Below are 19,181 nucleotides of genomic sequence, written 5' to 3' on the forward strand. Positions count from 1 at the left end.
CGCGCGCGCGCGCGTGCGTGCGTGTGTGTGCGCGTGCGTGAGTAGATGTGCAGAAGGCTGCTTTGAGCCTGCAAGACTTTACCAAGTAAAGGGAATTGGGGGGAAAAAGATGGAGCACTTGCACCAGGCCTTAGTCTCTAAGAAGATTAGACAGACAGAGAGAGAGTGAGTGCAACACATTTTAATTTGTCCCTTTGGCTGGTTGAGTAAGAACATAATGCCTTTGCCTGGGCCGGATGAAAGGACTGGAGAGGCAGGGGGGAAAAGAGTGAGTAGGAGCAGGGGAGATTTGGAGGAAGAGGGAGGGATTGGGAGAAGAGAGGATTGAAAGAGGAAAGGATGACGACAACAAGGGATGGTCAGAGAAAGGGATGAAGGCCGTCTTTTCTTGACTTTACCCACCCTCTCAAAGTATGATGGGCTCCCATCAAAGAGGCCAGCGGGGATTGAGCGTTGTTGATCCCAGTTCAGATTAACTTTCTGGCAGATCGCTCTATCTCTCCCTCTCTTTTTTCAGATTACCGGAAAGAGAGGGAGGGCGAAACTTCTCATTCCTAGTCTCATTCAGATTGTATCAAAGCCCCAAGAGACAGATGAAATCCTGATCACTCTTATTCCATGATAATAATCATCCAGTCACTCCACATATCTGGCTTAATCTTAGCTACATGAGCCTGCAGATCAATCTATGTCAGCCCTTATTTGACAGCCTACACACTTTCTATCTGCAGTATTACTACAAAAGTACCTTATATCTTATAAACGTAATTTTTTTTGTTCTATTTTCAACCTAGTTTAAACCTGTTATTTTGCATTTAAAGTTTAGTCTTTTGTGTAGTCTTTTCAGTTTTTTTCTCCTGGCTAGCTCAGCATTCAGTGAAACAAGACATATTCTACACTTTCTACATGATCTGCAATATAACAATAAAAAAATAAAAGACGTTCTGGAAATACAATATTTTTCTTATGGATTGTCTAGTAATAAGTGAATTGCTTAACATCTTGGAGCACAGTGACATTGCTGAGAAGAAATCTTGCTTGATGTAAACACGTCCACATGACACCCATATGAGTCACATTTTTAATTTTGATACAGTTATTTATCCACTCTCTGGAGTCTGTCAATAGATATTGCCATCTGTTTTTTGTGTGTAGACCCCAGGGCTGAGGGCACGGCCTGGACGCCTGCACTGGTATGCAGAGAAATGCATTTCATCCAAACAGGTAACCCCCACTACCGTGTGTGAGCAACACACACAGACACACACACAAACACACACACACACACGCTAACACAGAGGCTGAACTACTCAAGGCCACATAGTAGACAAAAAAAGTGAAAATAAATTCCTACTTAAATCATATATTGTTGTTTTTGTGTATAGATGGAGGCCTTGGAGCAGATGGTGGACATGACAGCCAAGCTCTTTGAGTGCGACAGGGATGAGATGTACAGTTACATCCTCCGTCTCTGCAGTAAGCCTCTTTCATTTGTCTGTTTATGTGCTCTTTTATTTGATTCCTCTCAGTTTGCAACCTCCTATTTACCCTCTTGTGGCCTCTGCTGTTCTGACCCCTCCCTCCCCTCGGGGGGAGGGGTCAGAATCGGAGAATGGGATCAGTCAGAAGTAAGAGCACAAGACATGGTGTGATTGCTGCAGTGGAGAGCAAAGCAGATAAAGGTTGTGATTGGAGTGTTAAAGCTGATTGTCAAGCCATTACAACCCCCCCCCCCCTTTTCACACACACACACCTTCTAGTTAGTCTGTTTCCCGAATCACACCAATGTTGAGGGTCAGTCGGTTGGTCAGATTAGTGCTTTGATTGCCCTCTCTCAGTTTGGAGCGCTTCGTCACAAATTACTCTCTGGTGCCGGCTGAATGATGAGCTAAGCCAATATGAACTGACTGTACAACCACACGGGTCTGTGTGTCATGACATTCATAACAAAGTACATAAGAATACTTATTTTCTCATTCCCACTGCTTTGTCTCTTGTTGTTCATAGAGGAGACAAACGACTGGCAAAAGGCAGAGGCAGTATGGACGAAGATGCAGGAGGATAACGTCATTCCCAGGGAGAGGACCCTGCATATGCTGGCAGATGTCCTAAAGAATAATGGCCAGGAGGTGCCCTTTGAGGTGCCCGAGGTAAAACCCCCAACTTAATAATATGCACATCCCAGTAACGCTCATTAGACAGATCTATTATTCGGGAAAAAAATTGCCAGGAGGTTCCTGAGGGGAGCCAAATGCAGAGCAGATCAAACTGAAAGCCAAGGCCAGGAGATTCCCAAGAGCTCCCTAGGACTCTAAAAGAGCCCGAGGTCAAACCTAACACACAAGCATGCCTGTGCATACATTTTTGCCCATAAATCTTGAATGAAGTGTGGTGGAGGTACCCTTGGTTATCTGTCATATCTTTTAATGATCTATAATATTTTAAGTCAGTTTCCAGTTTCTCAAATTGAGGGATTTGCCGTTTTTGTTTTGTTCATGTCTTTGTAAATCGTTTTTTTTTTTTTTTTTGGCGCTTTTATAGGAAAAAAAAATGTTTTGGTAGATGTCACATTGGGCTCTGACAACTTGTGATGGCCATTTCTCACTATTTTCTGACATTGTATAGGCTTTGAAATAGGGTATCTAAGGTTTTCCAACATTAATAAAGAGGTGCCTTGATCAATAAACATACTGCAGTAAGATACTGCAGCCCTTTTACCAAAGGAAATCACTTTACACCCCAATGGAAAGTTGCAGTGTTACAGCAGCATCAAAATAAAGAGAAATAAAATCTTGTGGAGAAACTCTAACTCTAAAAATATACATTGACAGTGCTAGTACTGTTCTATGGTTAGTGTAGATCTATTATATTCTGTAAATTGTCCAGTATTGATATGAAAAGAAGCTTAATCGGAACTTCAGATAATATAAACTGAAGCTGCTCTCCATAATTTCCCAATTATTTTCATACTGCATAAATTAACCAAAGAGCAAGCTGACCCCAAGCTCTGATCATAGAAACTAGCCCCAAAAAACCCTCTGAAAACTCTTATCAACTGCTCGCTCCATACAGCCCCCCTCCTCACCCCGCTTCCCTTTAAGCCTCTGTTCATTACATGCAGAGGAAACAGGATTGAAGCCCTGATCTGAAGTGTGGTCAATCAGACCGTCTGGCTGGTGAAAGGAATTACAGTTTGATCTGTCTGTAAATCTGTAATGCCAGACTAATTTAGCCAGCAGCTAAATGCCACCATATGGTTGCCGCTGGATTCTTAGTTACTGCACTGTAGTAGACAGAATGTGAAATTTGGCTTTAAATAATATAATATTAGTCTGTTCTATTGCTGCATTTTTCCTCAGCTTTGGTTTGCATTTGAGTGTGCTCCAATACCCTGAAGTATGATGAGACAGGAAGTGATTGCTGTTGCCTGGAGCAATGAACTTGGTGACCCCTGGGGCTCTTAAGTTGACATCCCCGCTTCGACACACACATTCTCTCTAACGCACACATACTTTTCTTTTGCCCCTGGGGTGCCAGACCTAATTTGCCCCTAGCCAATACAGCTTAACCCCCTCCCCTCACTGCAACATGGGTGAGCAAACATTATGAGTCCCTGCTCTGCCTGCCCAGCATTATTGCACTGTCATACACACACCAGCTCATTGCAGCACACAACTGTGCATGCGTGTCTGTGTGTGTGTGTGTGTGTGTGTGTGTGTGTGTGTGTGTGTGTGTGTGTGTGTGTGTGTGTGTGTGTGTGTGTGTGTGTGTGTGTGTGCGGATGTAGCTGTGATTTGATGGAACAATCAAACTGAGTTTTCTTTTACAGACCTGGTACCAACAACCTGCCACCACACAGCAGGTCAAGTCAGCAACAACCCTCCCCACAGTTGAAAGTGGTGCTGAATACCAGGCCCGTCTGTTGGCCTTATGTAAAAGGGGCAAAGCTAAAGGTAAGCAGCAGGAGCTCTCTGTGTTGTTGTCCAACATGATATAGAGCTGAACTAAACACGTAAGAAGCTGGTTTGAAATACTTGAACCATCTGACTTGAGTAAGTGATTTAAGAGTAGATAAGAGGGAAAGTGTAAGTTTGCATTTAAAGCTGCAATTACGACAGTTTGGATTATTCAGGGGCAAAATGACAGCCCTGGTATGCTTTCTGCTTATCAAGCGGCTTCAGAAGCCGTTCGACCATCTGACAAGCACCATTGAGGAAAAATTATGTCCTAAAAGCTGTGTAGAGCTGCAAGAGTTGAGGGTTAAAATGGACTTAGAGCTACTCATTGACTTTTAGAGTCACCAACTTAATTATAAAGAGTCTCAAATTTGGCTTTTCTTTATCCTGTCCCACCTTGAACTCATCTTTCGTTCTCTTTCTACAGAAGCTTATGGGATGCTGAAGGAAGTCGATAAAAAGGGTGTGGCATTAGGTCCCGCCCCTTACGATCAATTGATCCGGGCCCTGTTGGCCGAGGGATCCATTGAGGATGCCATGGCAGTCAAGGACATGTAAGTGCCTAAATTTCTCAATAATATCTCATTCACAATGACAAATGACACATTATGGTAAAGCCTTACAAAACAGAAAAAACACAATAGTTTTTTTCCAAGTTATATTGTAAATATCAGGCATAAACAGTACATGTAAGTCTTTCTTAACAGTATTTACTCAGGTTTTTTTTTTTTTGCTTTGATTACATTACCAGTGTTAATTCAATCACATTTTAGCATTTTGTCCTGGTATCTAATTTGTAATAAACCGCTGTCTGTATCAGTTCCTCCCTACAAATATGAATATGAAGGCCCCATCCCATATGTTTTTCTTTATCAAAATAATTTTGCTCTGGTAATCGGCAGGTATCGAAATTCAGGGATCAGAATTGGATCGGAATTGGGGGGGGAAAGGAGATCAGTGAATGTCTGCTTTCCCTGTCTCCTCGTTCTTTGGCACCGGGTCACCTCAGGCTAAAACTACAACTCTTCAATAGACATAAGGATTATAAACGGATTGTGTTCGAACACACTCAGCTCTTTTAGATATGAACAGTGGTTCTTACTAAGCCCAAAGATACACACACACACACACACACACACGCTCGGGTATACAGATTAATTTTGGTTTTCTGGGAAGCGGGTGACTTTGCGCAAAAACATCAATCTTCTTCCAATTAGTAATGTATCATGTGTTGTTGGGTTATGGGGCCGATATCAGGGCTTGAGCCTGGAGACAAATTGACAGACAGAGGTATTAAAGATCTGAGCTTAGTGCAGCGCTGATCTTCTGTTTCTTTTTTTAGGTAATCTCCTCACTTTTTAATCTCTCTTTGTCCGTTTCTTTATATTCATTTCTCGCTGCAGAGGAAAAACACCGAAACAAATTGTAAAAAAAGAAGACGATAATAATAGAATGACATGATACACCAAAATAAAAGATGCAGTTACTAATTTGTAGGGAAGGGGGGAAAAATTAACTGTAAAAACATGTATTACACTATCGGTCCCTTCCATGTTTTCGGCTCTCTACATGGTTCACTCTCTGATGTTATGAGGAATAATCGTATCAATTTTAGACCCCTGTTTCAACAAGCGCAAGCCAATACAAGTGATAACCCATCTCCAGTCTCTGTTTGAATTGGTTTATGGCATCCCTGCCTGGATAAAAGCTTTGTTTATCTGCACTCTAAATGAGAAGTGAAATGAGCTGAGAGGAGTGTCAGGGAAAGATGGAAATAGGGAGGAAAGCAAGGAGATAAAAAGAGCTAAACGAGAAAGGAGTGAACGAGGCGAGGAGGGCTAGATTTAATCATGTACGAGGTTAATGAAGACGCTATAGGCATTAATTCTCTGTGCATGTGGGTGGATGGGTGTGTTTGTTTTTGGGTAATCTGTACAGAATTGAGCAGCGGGGTGCTTATGGTGAGATTAACGGATTGGGAGAGAGTGATGATGATGAGAGAGAGGGGAAGGGGTGCATCTTGGATTCATTGGCTAAAGCACAATACCCCAAGAAGACGAGTGAGTGTGTGTGTGTGTGGGGAAAGGTGAGTGAGAGTCGGCCTCTAGAGATTTTCCCCCCTCACTGCTTGGTCTCCGCGGCAATCCTTTGGCGACCCTGTTACCGCTTCAATCTCTGCCGTGACCCCGTCACAGCGGCTGCCGGGTGCTGCTTGGCCTGGTGTCGCCGTGGTGATAAGGGTTGCCAGCCTGATGCTCAATTGAGCGGAAGGATTAATGTGGTTGCAGGGCTATAATAACAAATAAATAAATAAAAGATGGGAGGCAAGCTTGATTGAGGTTTTAGTGGCAAAGAAATGAAAAGGAGGAGGGCTGAAAAGGACCGCAAATAGACAGGCAGATGGAGCGAGTGAAGAAGTGATGAGGAGCGGGGCTTCTCCTGGATGCCTCACTACTGCAGCATTCCACCTGTCCTACATAATACTACACACAGATATACAAACACACACATTCAGGGGCTCAGCAGGAAGTAATCAACTGTTTGTCTGTAATGTTTTCATGGTTACAGCAAGTGTTTTATAAGAGGCTCAGACTTGCTGTCAATCACATTTTTCCCATTGTATGGTCTGTCTTTCAGCTCATGTGTTTATCCCCTCTGTATCTGTGGAGTTTCTGAATGTGATGCCTTATAATGACCCAAGTGCTGAAGACTAAGATGCCACAGAGATATTAATTTAGTCATCACAGATTATAAAGATTGGCTTTCAATTTATACAGTGTCAGCTTTAAAGTGAGAAATAAAGCTGTCTCTAATAGCTGTGTACATTCCACCCTGGTAAGAAGTTGCACGCAACCTAGATGTGGATTTGTGTCATACCATTGAAACGCTCCATCCAACATGGGATTACATTACATACGTTAGTACCCCATTTGACAGTCTAGATCCACTCTAGCATCTCTGTGCCACTGTACTTGGCCACAGTGGTGCTAAATGCTAATGTCAGCATGCTAACATGCTCACAGTGTTCATTGTTCATCAGCTATAATGGGAGTCATTGTCATTGTCGAAGTGTCCTTGGGCAAGACACTGAACCCCGAGTTGCCCCCGGTGCTGCGCATCGGAGTGTGAATGTGTGTGAATGTTTATCTGATGAGCAGGTGGCACCTTGTATGGCAGCCCCGGCCACAGTGTATGAATGTGTATGAATGGTGAATGTTTCCTGTAGAGCAGTTGTTAAGACTGGAAAAGCGCTATATAAATACAGCACATTTACATTTATAATGATGATTGGTTTCTTAGTTTCTTAGATCTTAGTTTAGTGGGTTCACTTCCTAACATTTGCTAAAAAAGTAGAGCTGAGGCTGACAGGAATGTCTGACTGGATGGTTCATTTTGCAAGTATTTGGTCATAACCTCAGTATACACACTGCATGGTGAAATCTCTGCCAATTTGCCATGAACTTCAAAGTCAATGTTGTCATATTGACCAGCGATCATTAACCACTGTACTGCAGTTTATGTCATTGGGAGCATGCTTAAAAAAAACTGTTGAGGTCAAAAAAGGGGTTTGTATAAGTAACAGATTGACTCAAATAAGAAGTGTATAGTTGAAAGCTGATGCCAAGCCAAGAAAATACTTTGTCTCTTGCAGTGCTGCGTCTCATGTGCCGGGCTTTCAGCTGAGTGATATCGCCACCAATCTGCTCATCATCACACACAGCAAGAAAGGCCAGGCTAAAGGTAAGACATAGACTTGGGTGGGTAAATAAACGTGTACATACTCATTTCAAACACACACATACTCACCTTTTCCACTCCTCCACAGATGCTCTCGAGAAACTGAAGTCTATGCTGCAGGTGGACCAAGTGCCTTCGCAGCTCGCCGTTACCAGACTGGTTCAGGCCCTGGGTAGCGATGGCGACGTGGCGGGCATCCAAGAAGTGGAGTCACTGATGAAGGGCCTCGGCACAACCCTCAACCTGTCCAGCATGGTGTTTGTCAACAACACGGCCCTCGCACACATCAAAAAGTAAGCGTGTTAAGTGTAGGCTATATGTGGTGATTCCTTAATGGACTTGTGTCAACTGTTTTTTAAGTTGAGGAGACACTTAAAACCTGTGTAGGATTTTTTAATTTCTGACTGTGACGATATTCTCATTTTTCTACTAACTAAAACTTAGAGTAATTTGAAAGATCCTATAATCACGTACAAGTCTACACAAAAGGGCCTAACTCAGGATTTTGGTCATGTATGAGTCACATTAAGGGATATGCAGCATTTCAGATATTTCCCCAAATCTGACCTTGTTAAGAAAGTTGTCATATCACCTTTATCTCTAATCCTTACCAACCACGTTCAGTCGAATAGAGTGCAGACAGCTAACCGAAAAACTGAGTGTTGATGAGGAGGGCTCCTAGTTGCATGAGCAAAATATAATTTCAATTGATAATGCGATTTTACAATCCAGTGTGAAGTATTTTATACTATTTTGTAAACGGTAATACTAAGCAGCACATACAGATAAACAATTGAATGCAGCAGAGTGTGACAAGAGCCATGTTGACACACTCTCAAAGTAAAAGCTTACAGGGCGAGCGCAGTGTCAACTACAAATAGGAAACACAGGCGTAATAGGATTATTCATGGGTTCCTTTTAATGTCATGAAAACACCCATCCTCCACTTCTGCTTTGTCGCTTCTCAAACAACAGAGAACAAATGTATAAAACGCATTGTGCATCAAACTTTCATTGCGCTACTTGCCACATAAGCACTGTCCCCCAGCTCAAGTGGCGGCAGCCCCGTGCTACCTCGGAAAGACAGCAGGAAGTGAAGAAAAGCAAGACAGTCTCACGCCCGATTGGCGATTGCAGTGCAGGCCTGTCAGCTTGAACCCTGACCTCCGGGAGCTGTGCTCTGAGCAGCTCTGACACGTGTGTCCCCACTGTATCTGAGCCGAGCTGACTGGTTAAGAGCCAGGGCGGAAAAGCAAGCAGGCCCGGAAAGCGGAGTGCCACATTTAGACGAGGCCCCTGCTGAATTATTCAGACGGTCCCAGTCGCAACAATCAGCGTAGATATGTTTCCCCACCTCTGGACGCTTTCACATATACATACACAGAGACGCACACACACCCTGTATGTTAAATATTCATTACAACTGCTGACGGTGGGGAGCGTAAAGTGTTAGTAGCGAGGTCGGGTTGCCAGGTTGAGTTTTATTTGAGTCTTACATTTGTAGCGCTTTGTTGTGCAGGCTTTGTTTGGTTGTGTCAACCAAGTGTGTACAAGTAGGCATCAGTGGGAGAAAAAGTTGGTCAGCAATTAATGGGAAGAAAAGAATTTAACAAATACCATTTTAATATGAAATTACTATCTAGAGTCTAGAAAACAGCTCGAGGGAGAAGTTCTTATTGTTCGTTAATATGGCCAGTTTCTCATAAAATATTTTAAGCATTTGTTTCTATCTCTAAGAGGTCAAATCCACTTTCAAAGGTTAATTCTGATTTGGCTGATTACTGATGTGTTCTTCTCCCATCCCAGTATCTCTAGCAATTCCAGCCATATTAGATATTTTTGCATCTTAAAATTTACTTCCATTACATTACATGTCATTTAGCTTTAATTTAAAAAAGCAACTTACAATTGCTGTATATGTCAGAGGTTGGACACCTTTGGAGCAACTACAGGTCAAGTGTCTTGCTCAGGGACACCTTTGTTGATCCAATGGGCAGTCAGCGCCAATGCAGGATGAAATGTGCCCTTGATATAACAATGATGTGTGTTTTACACGTCAAAGAAACCTGCTTGCCTTCTTATTAACACAACCTTCCCTAAACTAAACCAAAGCATACTTGCAATGCATGGGTATTGGACATAACAAATGTTGTCAGGGTTTGTTTCTCCTATTTCTTTTTATCTGTTCAAAGTTTGAAGATTGAACATGCACAGCGTATTGGGTGTATTTTTGATGAACTTGAACTAAGTTACCCTTTCCACCCTCTTCAGTGGTGACATGGAGTCCGCAGTGGAGGTGTTGGAGGCAGTATTCACTAGTCCAAACAGCACAAACCCCAGTATGTCCTTCGTCTTCAGAAAGATCTTGGAAGATGACAATGACAAAGCCTTAGACAAGTGTAAGATAAACACACACACACACACACACACACACACACAGCACAATGTACAGTCTAAGAAATAGAAATACAACATATGAAACCCCAGGCAAAATGATAATAAGACTGATGCAATCCAGTGCTAATAAAACACATGAGACAATGACCAATTGTACATGATGTATTGCAGTGAGTGCTATGGCAGAGCGGCTAGCCAACCACTTTGGCTGCTACAGACCAGCTTCAGACCTCTTCCTCCAGCTGCTGGATATGGACAAAGTTGAAGATGCCAAGTTCATGCTAGCTGTGAGTATATGTGTGTGTGTGTGTGTGTGTGTGTGTGTGTGTGTGTGTGTGTGTGTGTGTGTGTGTGTGTGTGTGTGTGTGTGTGTGTGTGTGTGTGTGTGTGTGTGTGTGTGTGTGTGTGTGTGTGTGTGTGTGTGTGTGTGTGTGTGTGTGTGTGTGTGTGTGTGTGTGAGAGAGAGAGAGGTTTTCAGACGTATCTGTTGACTAGCATTCATGCAGATTCATAAAGATACATAACTTGCTCCTCTTGCTTACTTCTGTTCATCACTATTTAAACATGAAGTGAAGAAATGCGTGCGTGCTTTTTATTTCTCTCGATTTGTCTTTGTGTAAAGTGGAGAGGAGATAAGGATGCAGTGTGTTGCCTTTTAAAGAAATAAGATTTTTTGGGTTGTTTCAAAAAATGCAAAAACAAGCTCCCTCCCCACCAAAATACAACAATGTGCTGTATAGTTACAGTATTGCGCTTTATTATTTAGGTTGGATTTGCATCATGCACCATGAGGAGAAAGCTCTGAAATGTCAGTGGTTGTTTTTTAATAACTTTTTGTGACCACTTTAACTAAATCAAAAAATATGGAGCATTTTGTCACTCCATTTGAATGATTTGCTCTTGACTACGTTTTAAATTATTTCATCAAAGTAACTAAAATCTTCACACACAAAAAAAACAAATCAACAAGGGAACTGGGGATGCATTGGTCCAGTTGTCAGACCCAAGTGATGATGGAGATGTTCTTCCGCCACCACCGTTGACTTATTCATAAAACCTCACATTTGTGTCAGGAAGTGCTTCCCTACATTCCACCAATGAGTCTGGTGGTCTGAAATTGGCCTCCGACTGCTTCACTTATTTATTACAGTTCATACATTACAGCTCAATGACTTTGCATTTAGCCCTGGGACATCAATATGTATAAGCTAGATGGGTGAGAGACGGGAGGAACGATGAAGAGGGTGAGGTAGCAGCATAGATCAAGAAACTCTCCGAGACAGACACAAAAATGGAGACTAAGACTGCTCTGTAACAGCGATTATTTCATTCTCACTTGTTGCGTGATTACCCTTCTCAGACATTCAGTGGCGTGTGTGACTAGAGCGCACAATAATGACCACAGATATGTTACCGCCCTCACTCACTACACCTTACCACTTTTTAAATATGAACGAAATTAATCTGTGTTTTTTCAGGTCATATTATGGTCTTGTCACACAATCTTCGCTGCTCTTTTTCAGCCTAACATACATCTGTTGTCTGTTTTGGACATATTAAATAATTGATATGAAATTCCCATGAATCAAAGGTTCTGCTCCAAAGACGGGTCTTATCAGATTACCTTTTCAACAAGCAGACAAGGAGCTACTAATAAACCAACTCTGAGTAGTTAGTACATTAATTATGCAGCCAAAGATCAGTACATTTACAGAATTATGTTTTGAAATAGTATTATACTATACAGTAAAACAGGAAGTCTGTTTCTAAATTGTAGTACTTACTGAAATCAGTATGAGAGTAGAGCAGAGACAAGTGTTGATAGTGGGTGCATACAGTACTTTGTTTTCAAGAAATCTCTAAAATGGGCTTTATGCTTCAGCTTCATCTGGACCACACTAACTAACTGGGAGAGAAACTGGAAGACACAGATAGAAGAAAAAAAAGAAAAATGTAGATATACTCGGACGCGAAGGCCCTGCGCTTCATTCCTCCCTGACATCCTGAGTGATTGTCCCTCTCAATCTTTAAACAGGGATGTCTGACAAGCATGCATGTTGATGAACAGATACTTTACTGACTACTCTCCTCTTCATCACTATTTAAACACAAACTATGGATTACATGATTTGAAAGTTACAATATGCTCCTTGCTGGATATGCATCTTGGCTCGTGTCAAGTGGCATGTTCTTTTTGAACTTTTTCAATTGATGTCTGTGCCGTAGAAACTTGGCAGTCCAACATAACGTAAAAGTTTCAAACTCATGGTTGTAAGACTCTTGCATTTTAGACAGCACAATTCATACAGTTGAGCGCTTTACATATTTTAAACTTTTAAAGGAGTTGTTAAACTTTAAAAGATTGAATAGAAAATGTGAATATGTATATATATTTGGAGGCAATACTGATATAAAGACAATTAAAATAAAAGCAATTAATACATCAGAAAAAAGATGATAATAACAGCGTGCTTTTATTGACAGTCAGACTTAGTCAGCTAGTCATTGGGATTATTTCATTTCTGTCAAATCTTTCTTGAACTAAAGATTATGTTCTAATCATGAATATTGTGAGTTGCTCCGGCAAAGACCAAATGCCAATTGTTGTAAGTGTAATTGTTTGAGGCAGCACTTGAAGTATAAGAAACCCGCTGATACATACGGGTAGTCAGAATGCCATGCCTCTTAAACACTGAACATTTAAATACATGATATGCAAAACATGTGTAACAAGAAAACAAAACTCCAGGAACAAATGCTCATTGTGTTAGAAAGTAAAACTACATCAACATCCCTGCAAAGACTACTCTAAACCGTGTTCTCCCATTTGTCGTGTGTTAAGTTTGAGTTCAGACTACGCTGATGTGACCCAGGCTAAACTGGTGTGCTCCCTCATCATTTGTCCCTCATCATTGTCTGTTTTAGCCATCCTGACTCCCCCCACTCAAAACTGCTCTTCCAGGTTCACTGGAGGATAGCGGTCCAACTCCTCCATCCCATCCTAAGTGAAGCAGCACCAAAACTCGGAAAAGCTTTTAAGTAGGCGAGCAGACAATAATAATGACAAGGCTATTGGGAGAGAAGGACGTGAGGTCGGTGGGGAGCGAGAGGGAGGAAGTTAGTCATTATAAAACTGTTGCGGAGGGAAGCAGTGAGGCAGGAGCTGTACGGACTCATCTACAACTGCTTACGTGCATGTTCTGTGTTGGGAGCAGGGTCATTGAGGAAAAGGAGGAAGCATTCCCTGGGTATCTAGAGCTTTTAGTCAGTGTATGTGAGGAGCAGGGCAGACAGGAGGCCCGGTTGGCTGTGGCGTCACCTTTGGGAGTGGTCGTTATAGCGAGGGGGGGAGAGACAGAGGAGAGAGTGAGTGAGAGCACAGAGCAAAGTTGGGTGAAGTGGCATAGTGTTGGTCTAATTGCCTGATTGTACTCAAGCCATTCTGCCGCTTGGTGACTCTGTGCGTGTGCGGTCCTGTTAAAAGCCTTACAGGCCACTTGCCTTTAACTCTGTACGAGGTGCAAAAGGACTGAAACACGTTAGTTTACGACTGGCTAGTAATCAGACCTCATTGCTGCTCAGCCAGGAGAACGAACTCCCTCAGCACAGCAACGTTAATGCATCTCCTGCACACACGCACGCACTTTTTAAATACACATACACAGTACATTGTTTGTGTGTTTAAATGGTTTTATCATAGGCAGTCATTCACAGGTTAAACGTTCAGAAGTCTACCTGATTTATATCATAATATCTCATAAATAATTTTTGTCATGTTTTATTGTTATCATTTCATCTCATTTATTGTTTTTAATAGTCAGAAGAAAGTGCCGTTTCAGGCTTATTCTGCAAACATGTTCCACTGTTTGGCGTTTCCTCACACTGACTTATTGGGCGATGTTGTCTTATAACAGATGAAAGAATCTGCAAGCTCATGTTTCATTTGGTCTGCCAGATTCGGTCCGGCGATGTCAGGCTATTGTATCCATGTAAATGTAGTTCAATGAGGAAGGCGAAATTTTTGTAGAGAAATGCAAAAAAGCAGTTTGCGGTATGTAAACAGTGCTACCTTAACATAATTAATCTACCAGAGAGTAATAATAGGTGTATTGTTTTATTTAAACTGTAAATGTATTAAACAGTTAGAATTTATGGTTAGAATTTGTTTTAAACGTCCTCTCTTGCCTGTTGTCTATCATCTCTTTTACTTCCTGTCCTCCAGTAATTGATTAAAGCTGTGCAGACGGTCGTCCAATGAAGCGCTCGGGCTGTACTTATATTTTCAGTACTAGATATGACCTTTAATGTGACTAAGTGGGGATAATTATGCTTTTTGATGTGAACAGTGCTGCACATTTAAATTCATAAAGAAACGAGTAGTTATTAAATCCATAATTAGCTTTTTAACCCGAGTGTGGGTGTACGGGTGGTAACATGAATGAGTGGGTGTGTTGGAGTGCATGCGTGTTTATGTACTGTATGTATGTGAAGAGCACAGGTTGGAGAGCATTCATGACTTAAGAAGACTCCTCTCTCCCCTTCCCTCGTGTTAATATCTCGCGTGGTTTTGTTTTGTCCCCCTTGTTTTGCTGTAGCGTTGTAACGCCTTGGCAGAACAGAAGGAGGTGCTGGTGTCCTACTTGTCTCAGAAGGCTCAGCGTCCAGGACAGGTAAAATCACACATTAGGATTCTTCTTTTCAGAATCTACCTTTTTTTTTTATATATATAATTTGTTTACTTTTCCCCCATGATTTCTGTTAGTAATGATGTAAGCTAATTCTTGATAAAATTGTTATTTGTGTGCACAGGTGGGCAAGATCAAGGCCCTGCTGAGCTTGATTCCAGACTTCACTGAGAAGGAGGTGGTGTACCCGTACTTGATGAAATGTCATGGTAAGACATCCACACAAGGCCTGGACGGGTCGTGTGCAGCGGCTCGCTGTACTGTGACTAAGTTAACATTAGCGGACGCATTAACAATGCATCAGGTCAAGGAGTGTTTGTGTGTGTAGGCAGACATTCAGGGGTTGCAAGAACATGTGTCCTCTAATGAGTTAGCTGTACTGGCTAGCCTAGCGTGCTAATCGCAACACAGTCCACCACTCAGCGTTTTTTTTCTCCTCTCCATTGCCTCTTGCCCTCTCCACCGTTTTACTCCCGTCTATCCTTTCCTACCCTTTCTCCCCTCTTTTGTACCCTTCACACCAGAAATGAGCAGACATGACTATTTAATTAGCATCAGCTAGCTGGTCTGTCAAGGCAGCCACAAGGAACACAATTAACGATCCGATGCTCAGCTTTGTTCTCTGCCCCGTCTATGTACTTTTTATTTTTTCTCTTTAACTTGCTCTTGTCACTTTTTGACAGTAGTGACCTTACTTTCCACTTTAGTCTCTTGATTTACACAACAGAACACATTCATGCTGTTTCAAAATTACAGATGATTACTCTCACTCTAACATAACATTGTTTCAGTCGTTTCAGGTACTGAAGAGGGAGATAGTATACAGAAAGTTGCTGGCTTTTAGCTCAACCATTTTGTAATAATCTGATATTAACTGTGTATTTTGCTTTCCAGAGGCTGTATGTTCTAAAGGGTGAACTTTGTATAAGTGAAGGCAAAACTCAGTTTCCATTATTACCCCACAATTGGAGGAAAATAAAGTAGTCTACACAAATTCTTCTATCCACCATTTATTATTTTAATTTATTAAATATCTTTTTTTTTAATGTATAAACTGAAGACCAAAGAACAATATTAACTATGCAAATTATTAACAATATACAATATCTAAATAAAATGGCGCACACACCAGCCACTACCTTCTGTTTACTGATAGCCAGCGTTTAACTTAGCTAGTGAGGTGCGGTTTTTTTGGCAGCCAGCCTTCCAAAAGAAAGCACCGGAAACAGAGTCTCAGTTCACCTGTCCGGGAGGCTCTGACACGTTTTCCCCACTCCGTTGATGCTTTGCACATTGTTGGACACATGCAGCCACTGTCCTGAAACCGCTTGCGGGTCTGACACAAGTCCACAGCGGCCCATGGCGTGTATTAGCGAGCCTGTCTCCAGGTTGTCAGCTGTGTGTCTGCCTGGTTTACTCCTGGACGGTCCTCATCAATAGAGTTTCATGTGTCACGTAGCAGGAGAAGGAGGAGCTTAAAACTGGAGACAAGAAGGATAACTCTGGGAGTTGGAAGGGGTGTTTCACAATTCTGTCTTCTCACATTCAGCTTTGTGGATCTGAGTGTTGCACTTTCACTTTTATATTGCATATCGTTACAGCCCTAGTTATCTTGATCTTGATAAAAGCAAGGGTAATTAAAGATTGGACAGTATGCATGAGCGTGTAAAACCTCTGTTCTTGGCTCCAATTATTGATAATTGAACAAAGTGGAAAATAACAAGATTATCCCACCAGAAATAAACATGACTTACATTTTTCTAAATGTCTACATTCAAATAAGAATTTGACATGTAAAGTGTTTTGTCTCATTTGCTGACTTTACTTTCTCTCTTCCCCCTCTTGTATGGCAGTCCTGGATAAGGACTTATTGTCAGCCAAGGCTCTGCAAGAGCAGATGCAGAAGGGGGGGACAGTCATAGACGAGCTGTCACTCAAACGGCTGGCTGCGCTTTACCGCAATGCAGGAGAGACTGTGCCCTTCGTGGAGCCCCCGGTGAGTCTCAAACACACACACACCCACACACACACACATCCATATTGATTCAAGACTTGAACAACATATTAGGAACAGATCTGTGTACAAATACTAACGCACGCACACAACACAGCTCCTAAACTGGTGCTGGCAGTTGTCCGGTTGGTGCCCTAATGTGTGCCATTGTGTGTGCGCTGAGGTCTGTGTGTGCCTTAGTAATGTGACAGAGCAGTCTGCCTGCTCAGGGTTGTTCAATATATGTGTGTGTGTGTGTGTGTGTCACTGCAATAGTCTCTGTGCACTGTGTTTTTGAGCATTTCCGCACGTTTTGTAACTTTTTGTAGTCCTATTTTTGGCAGTGGACTCATACACAGACACACACTCACAGCCCTCTCAGCCCTAGCACTTTACTGTGCTGTCCCCTCGAGGCAGGTGTAGAACGAAGCCCACCTCTTACCTTCCCAACATTCACCTGCAGTGCAAAGATAGAAGGAGAAAGAAGGATGAAGGCAGAGAAGCTGCTGCATTATTCACTGGGTGGCAGGATAGTTAAGTGATTGCAGGGTTTTATAAGCAAAGGAGAGCCAGAGGAGTTTCAAGGAGAGGGAAAGGTGAGCATGTCATGGTGTTCAGAAGTTTCTATAAACACCTCACCCACCTGTCCTCGTTCTCCTTCCTCTCCTCCATCTATATACAGTTGCGGTTGCTGCACCATTCACACAAATATTTTTCATAAATTTGAAACGATCAATTTACAATATGTTTAGGCAGTAGTTTAGAGAGTTTACTGCATTTGACTTGGAAATAAGATACAAGCAAACCTCATAGAAAAAGAGTGATTTATAATGAGAATGTGACAATGTAATGTCCCCATTACTCTCTGGATAATCCGCTAAGTACAGTCCTTAACCGTGTTTATAAGGACTATTTCTTAAGTAGAAATTAGTCCCAATGTTCAATGAAATGTGGGGATTATCCAGAGTATCAGGGTTACTGTTTCTAGAAAGAAATGGTGCAGTTGCATTTTACAAATGTCATTTCTAATTGCTTTGAGCACCAGAAATAAACACCTGCCACCGTATCAGACAGACAGCTCAAAACTGGGACAAATAAAACCAAATTTAGTGAGGAAAATTTGTTATTGTAATTAGGGTAAACTGACCCTTTTGAAAGTGTTTCAACCTCCTGCCAGAATCTCTCTCTCTCTCTCTCTCTCTCGCTCTCGCTCTCTCTCGCTCTCTCTCTAACACAGCTATTTATTAATTACTACATTAATAAGCAAACGTACAATGAAAGTAGCTGGTGTAATCTTTGGAAAAGCTCTCACCTTCTCCCCTTCAAAAAACACCCAGCACAACACTTTGGATCAAAAAAATGATTAATTAGCCAGGAACAGACGCAAAGAGTGAGTGTGTGTGTTTGGGGAGTGTGCTACAAATCCCTAATTTGTGTATTAATGGGGATTTAAAGATGAAACAAGACAACCTGGTTGGAGAGTGGAGACTATTTAGACAGACCCAGGAGGGCTCCACTGCTGCTTATTTCAGGAAAGAGCCTAGATAGAAACACACACACACACACACACACACACACATACACACACACTACTGCCTAACTATATGGCAGGTGAGCATTTGTTTGTTTTTGTATATGTTTGATGCTAAATCATTCTTTCTCTTTCCAGGAGTCCTTTAAGTTTTATGCAGACAAGCTGAAAGAGAGAGCGGCAAAAGCCAAGACAACAATTGAGGCATAAAGAATCCTCCTCCTCACCTCCATCCAAATCCCACCGTTTTTCTCCTTTGTCTTTCTTTTTTTATATAAATTGTCTGAGCTGAAATCTTGAGTATTGTGTTATAACTGTTAGATGATAGACTCTTTCCACTGTGCTATGGAGACTATTGATGATGATGATGATGATGATGAAGATGTTGGGAATGTACAGAAGTATTTATGCTAATAAATGTCACATTCTGAGCTTGAGTCTTTGTGTGGTTTAAAAACGTATTTAGTGGTACAATTAACTCTTTCAAGGCAGCAGGTAATGCAGAAGTGGAGCTAAATAAATTAACAATGACTCGGCTGTAGTGATGTGTCCCAAAGAGTCTGTTTGCACAAAAACAAGGCCAAAACTAGAATGCAGTAAGGTTATCAATGACATCTGTGCCTTTCATGCTAAGACACAATTTCTTTGACCCAATTCCAAACTGTAAATAGTGTATACAGTACTGTACTAATATTTATAGTATACTGTTCATGGACTTAGAACCCAAGAAATCAACATGCATCAAACTGCAAATTAAACTTCACAGATGAAGAAACGTTTTTTCCAAAAGTTTTTTGGTTTTGTTTTCTAAGGTTTTACTGGAATTGTTTTACTAAACATTTTTTCTGTAATTCTAAATACTTACGCACTTTATATTCATC

General features: G+C 41.7%; 1 protein-coding gene across 1 annotated transcript in view; it reads left to right on the top strand.

Moving 5' to 3' along the window:
• The window catches only part of lrpprc (leucine-rich pentatricopeptide repeat containing), a 51,018-nt gene extending 32,287 nt beyond the window's left edge, over positions 1-18,731 (top strand). The window contains exons 23-35 of the mRNA XM_034898473.1: positions 1,156-1,224; positions 1,386-1,476; positions 2,008-2,150; positions 3,830-3,953; positions 4,384-4,510; positions 7,609-7,697; positions 7,783-7,987; positions 9,966-10,093; positions 10,263-10,378; positions 14,687-14,761; positions 14,901-14,985; positions 16,630-16,772; positions 18,439-18,731. Coding sequence (XP_034754364.1) covers positions 1,156-1,224; positions 1,386-1,476; positions 2,008-2,150; positions 3,830-3,953; positions 4,384-4,510; positions 7,609-7,697; positions 7,783-7,987; positions 9,966-10,093; positions 10,263-10,378; positions 14,687-14,761; positions 14,901-14,985; positions 16,630-16,772; positions 18,439-18,510 — 1,467 coding nt within the window. The 3' untranslated portion in view covers positions 18,511-18,731. The remainder of the gene's footprint in view (positions 1-1,155; positions 1,225-1,385; positions 1,477-2,007; positions 2,151-3,829; positions 3,954-4,383; positions 4,511-7,608; positions 7,698-7,782; positions 7,988-9,965; positions 10,094-10,262; positions 10,379-14,686; positions 14,762-14,900; positions 14,986-16,629; positions 16,773-18,438) is intronic.
• The last annotated feature ends 450 nt before the right edge of the window (positions 18,732-19,181 follow it).

Source organism: Etheostoma cragini, chromosome 17 (genome assembly GCF_013103735.1).
Source record: "Etheostoma cragini isolate CJK2018 chromosome 17, CSU_Ecrag_1.0, whole genome shotgun sequence".
Taxonomy (NCBI): domain Eukaryota; kingdom Metazoa; phylum Chordata; class Actinopteri; order Perciformes; family Percidae; genus Etheostoma; species Etheostoma cragini.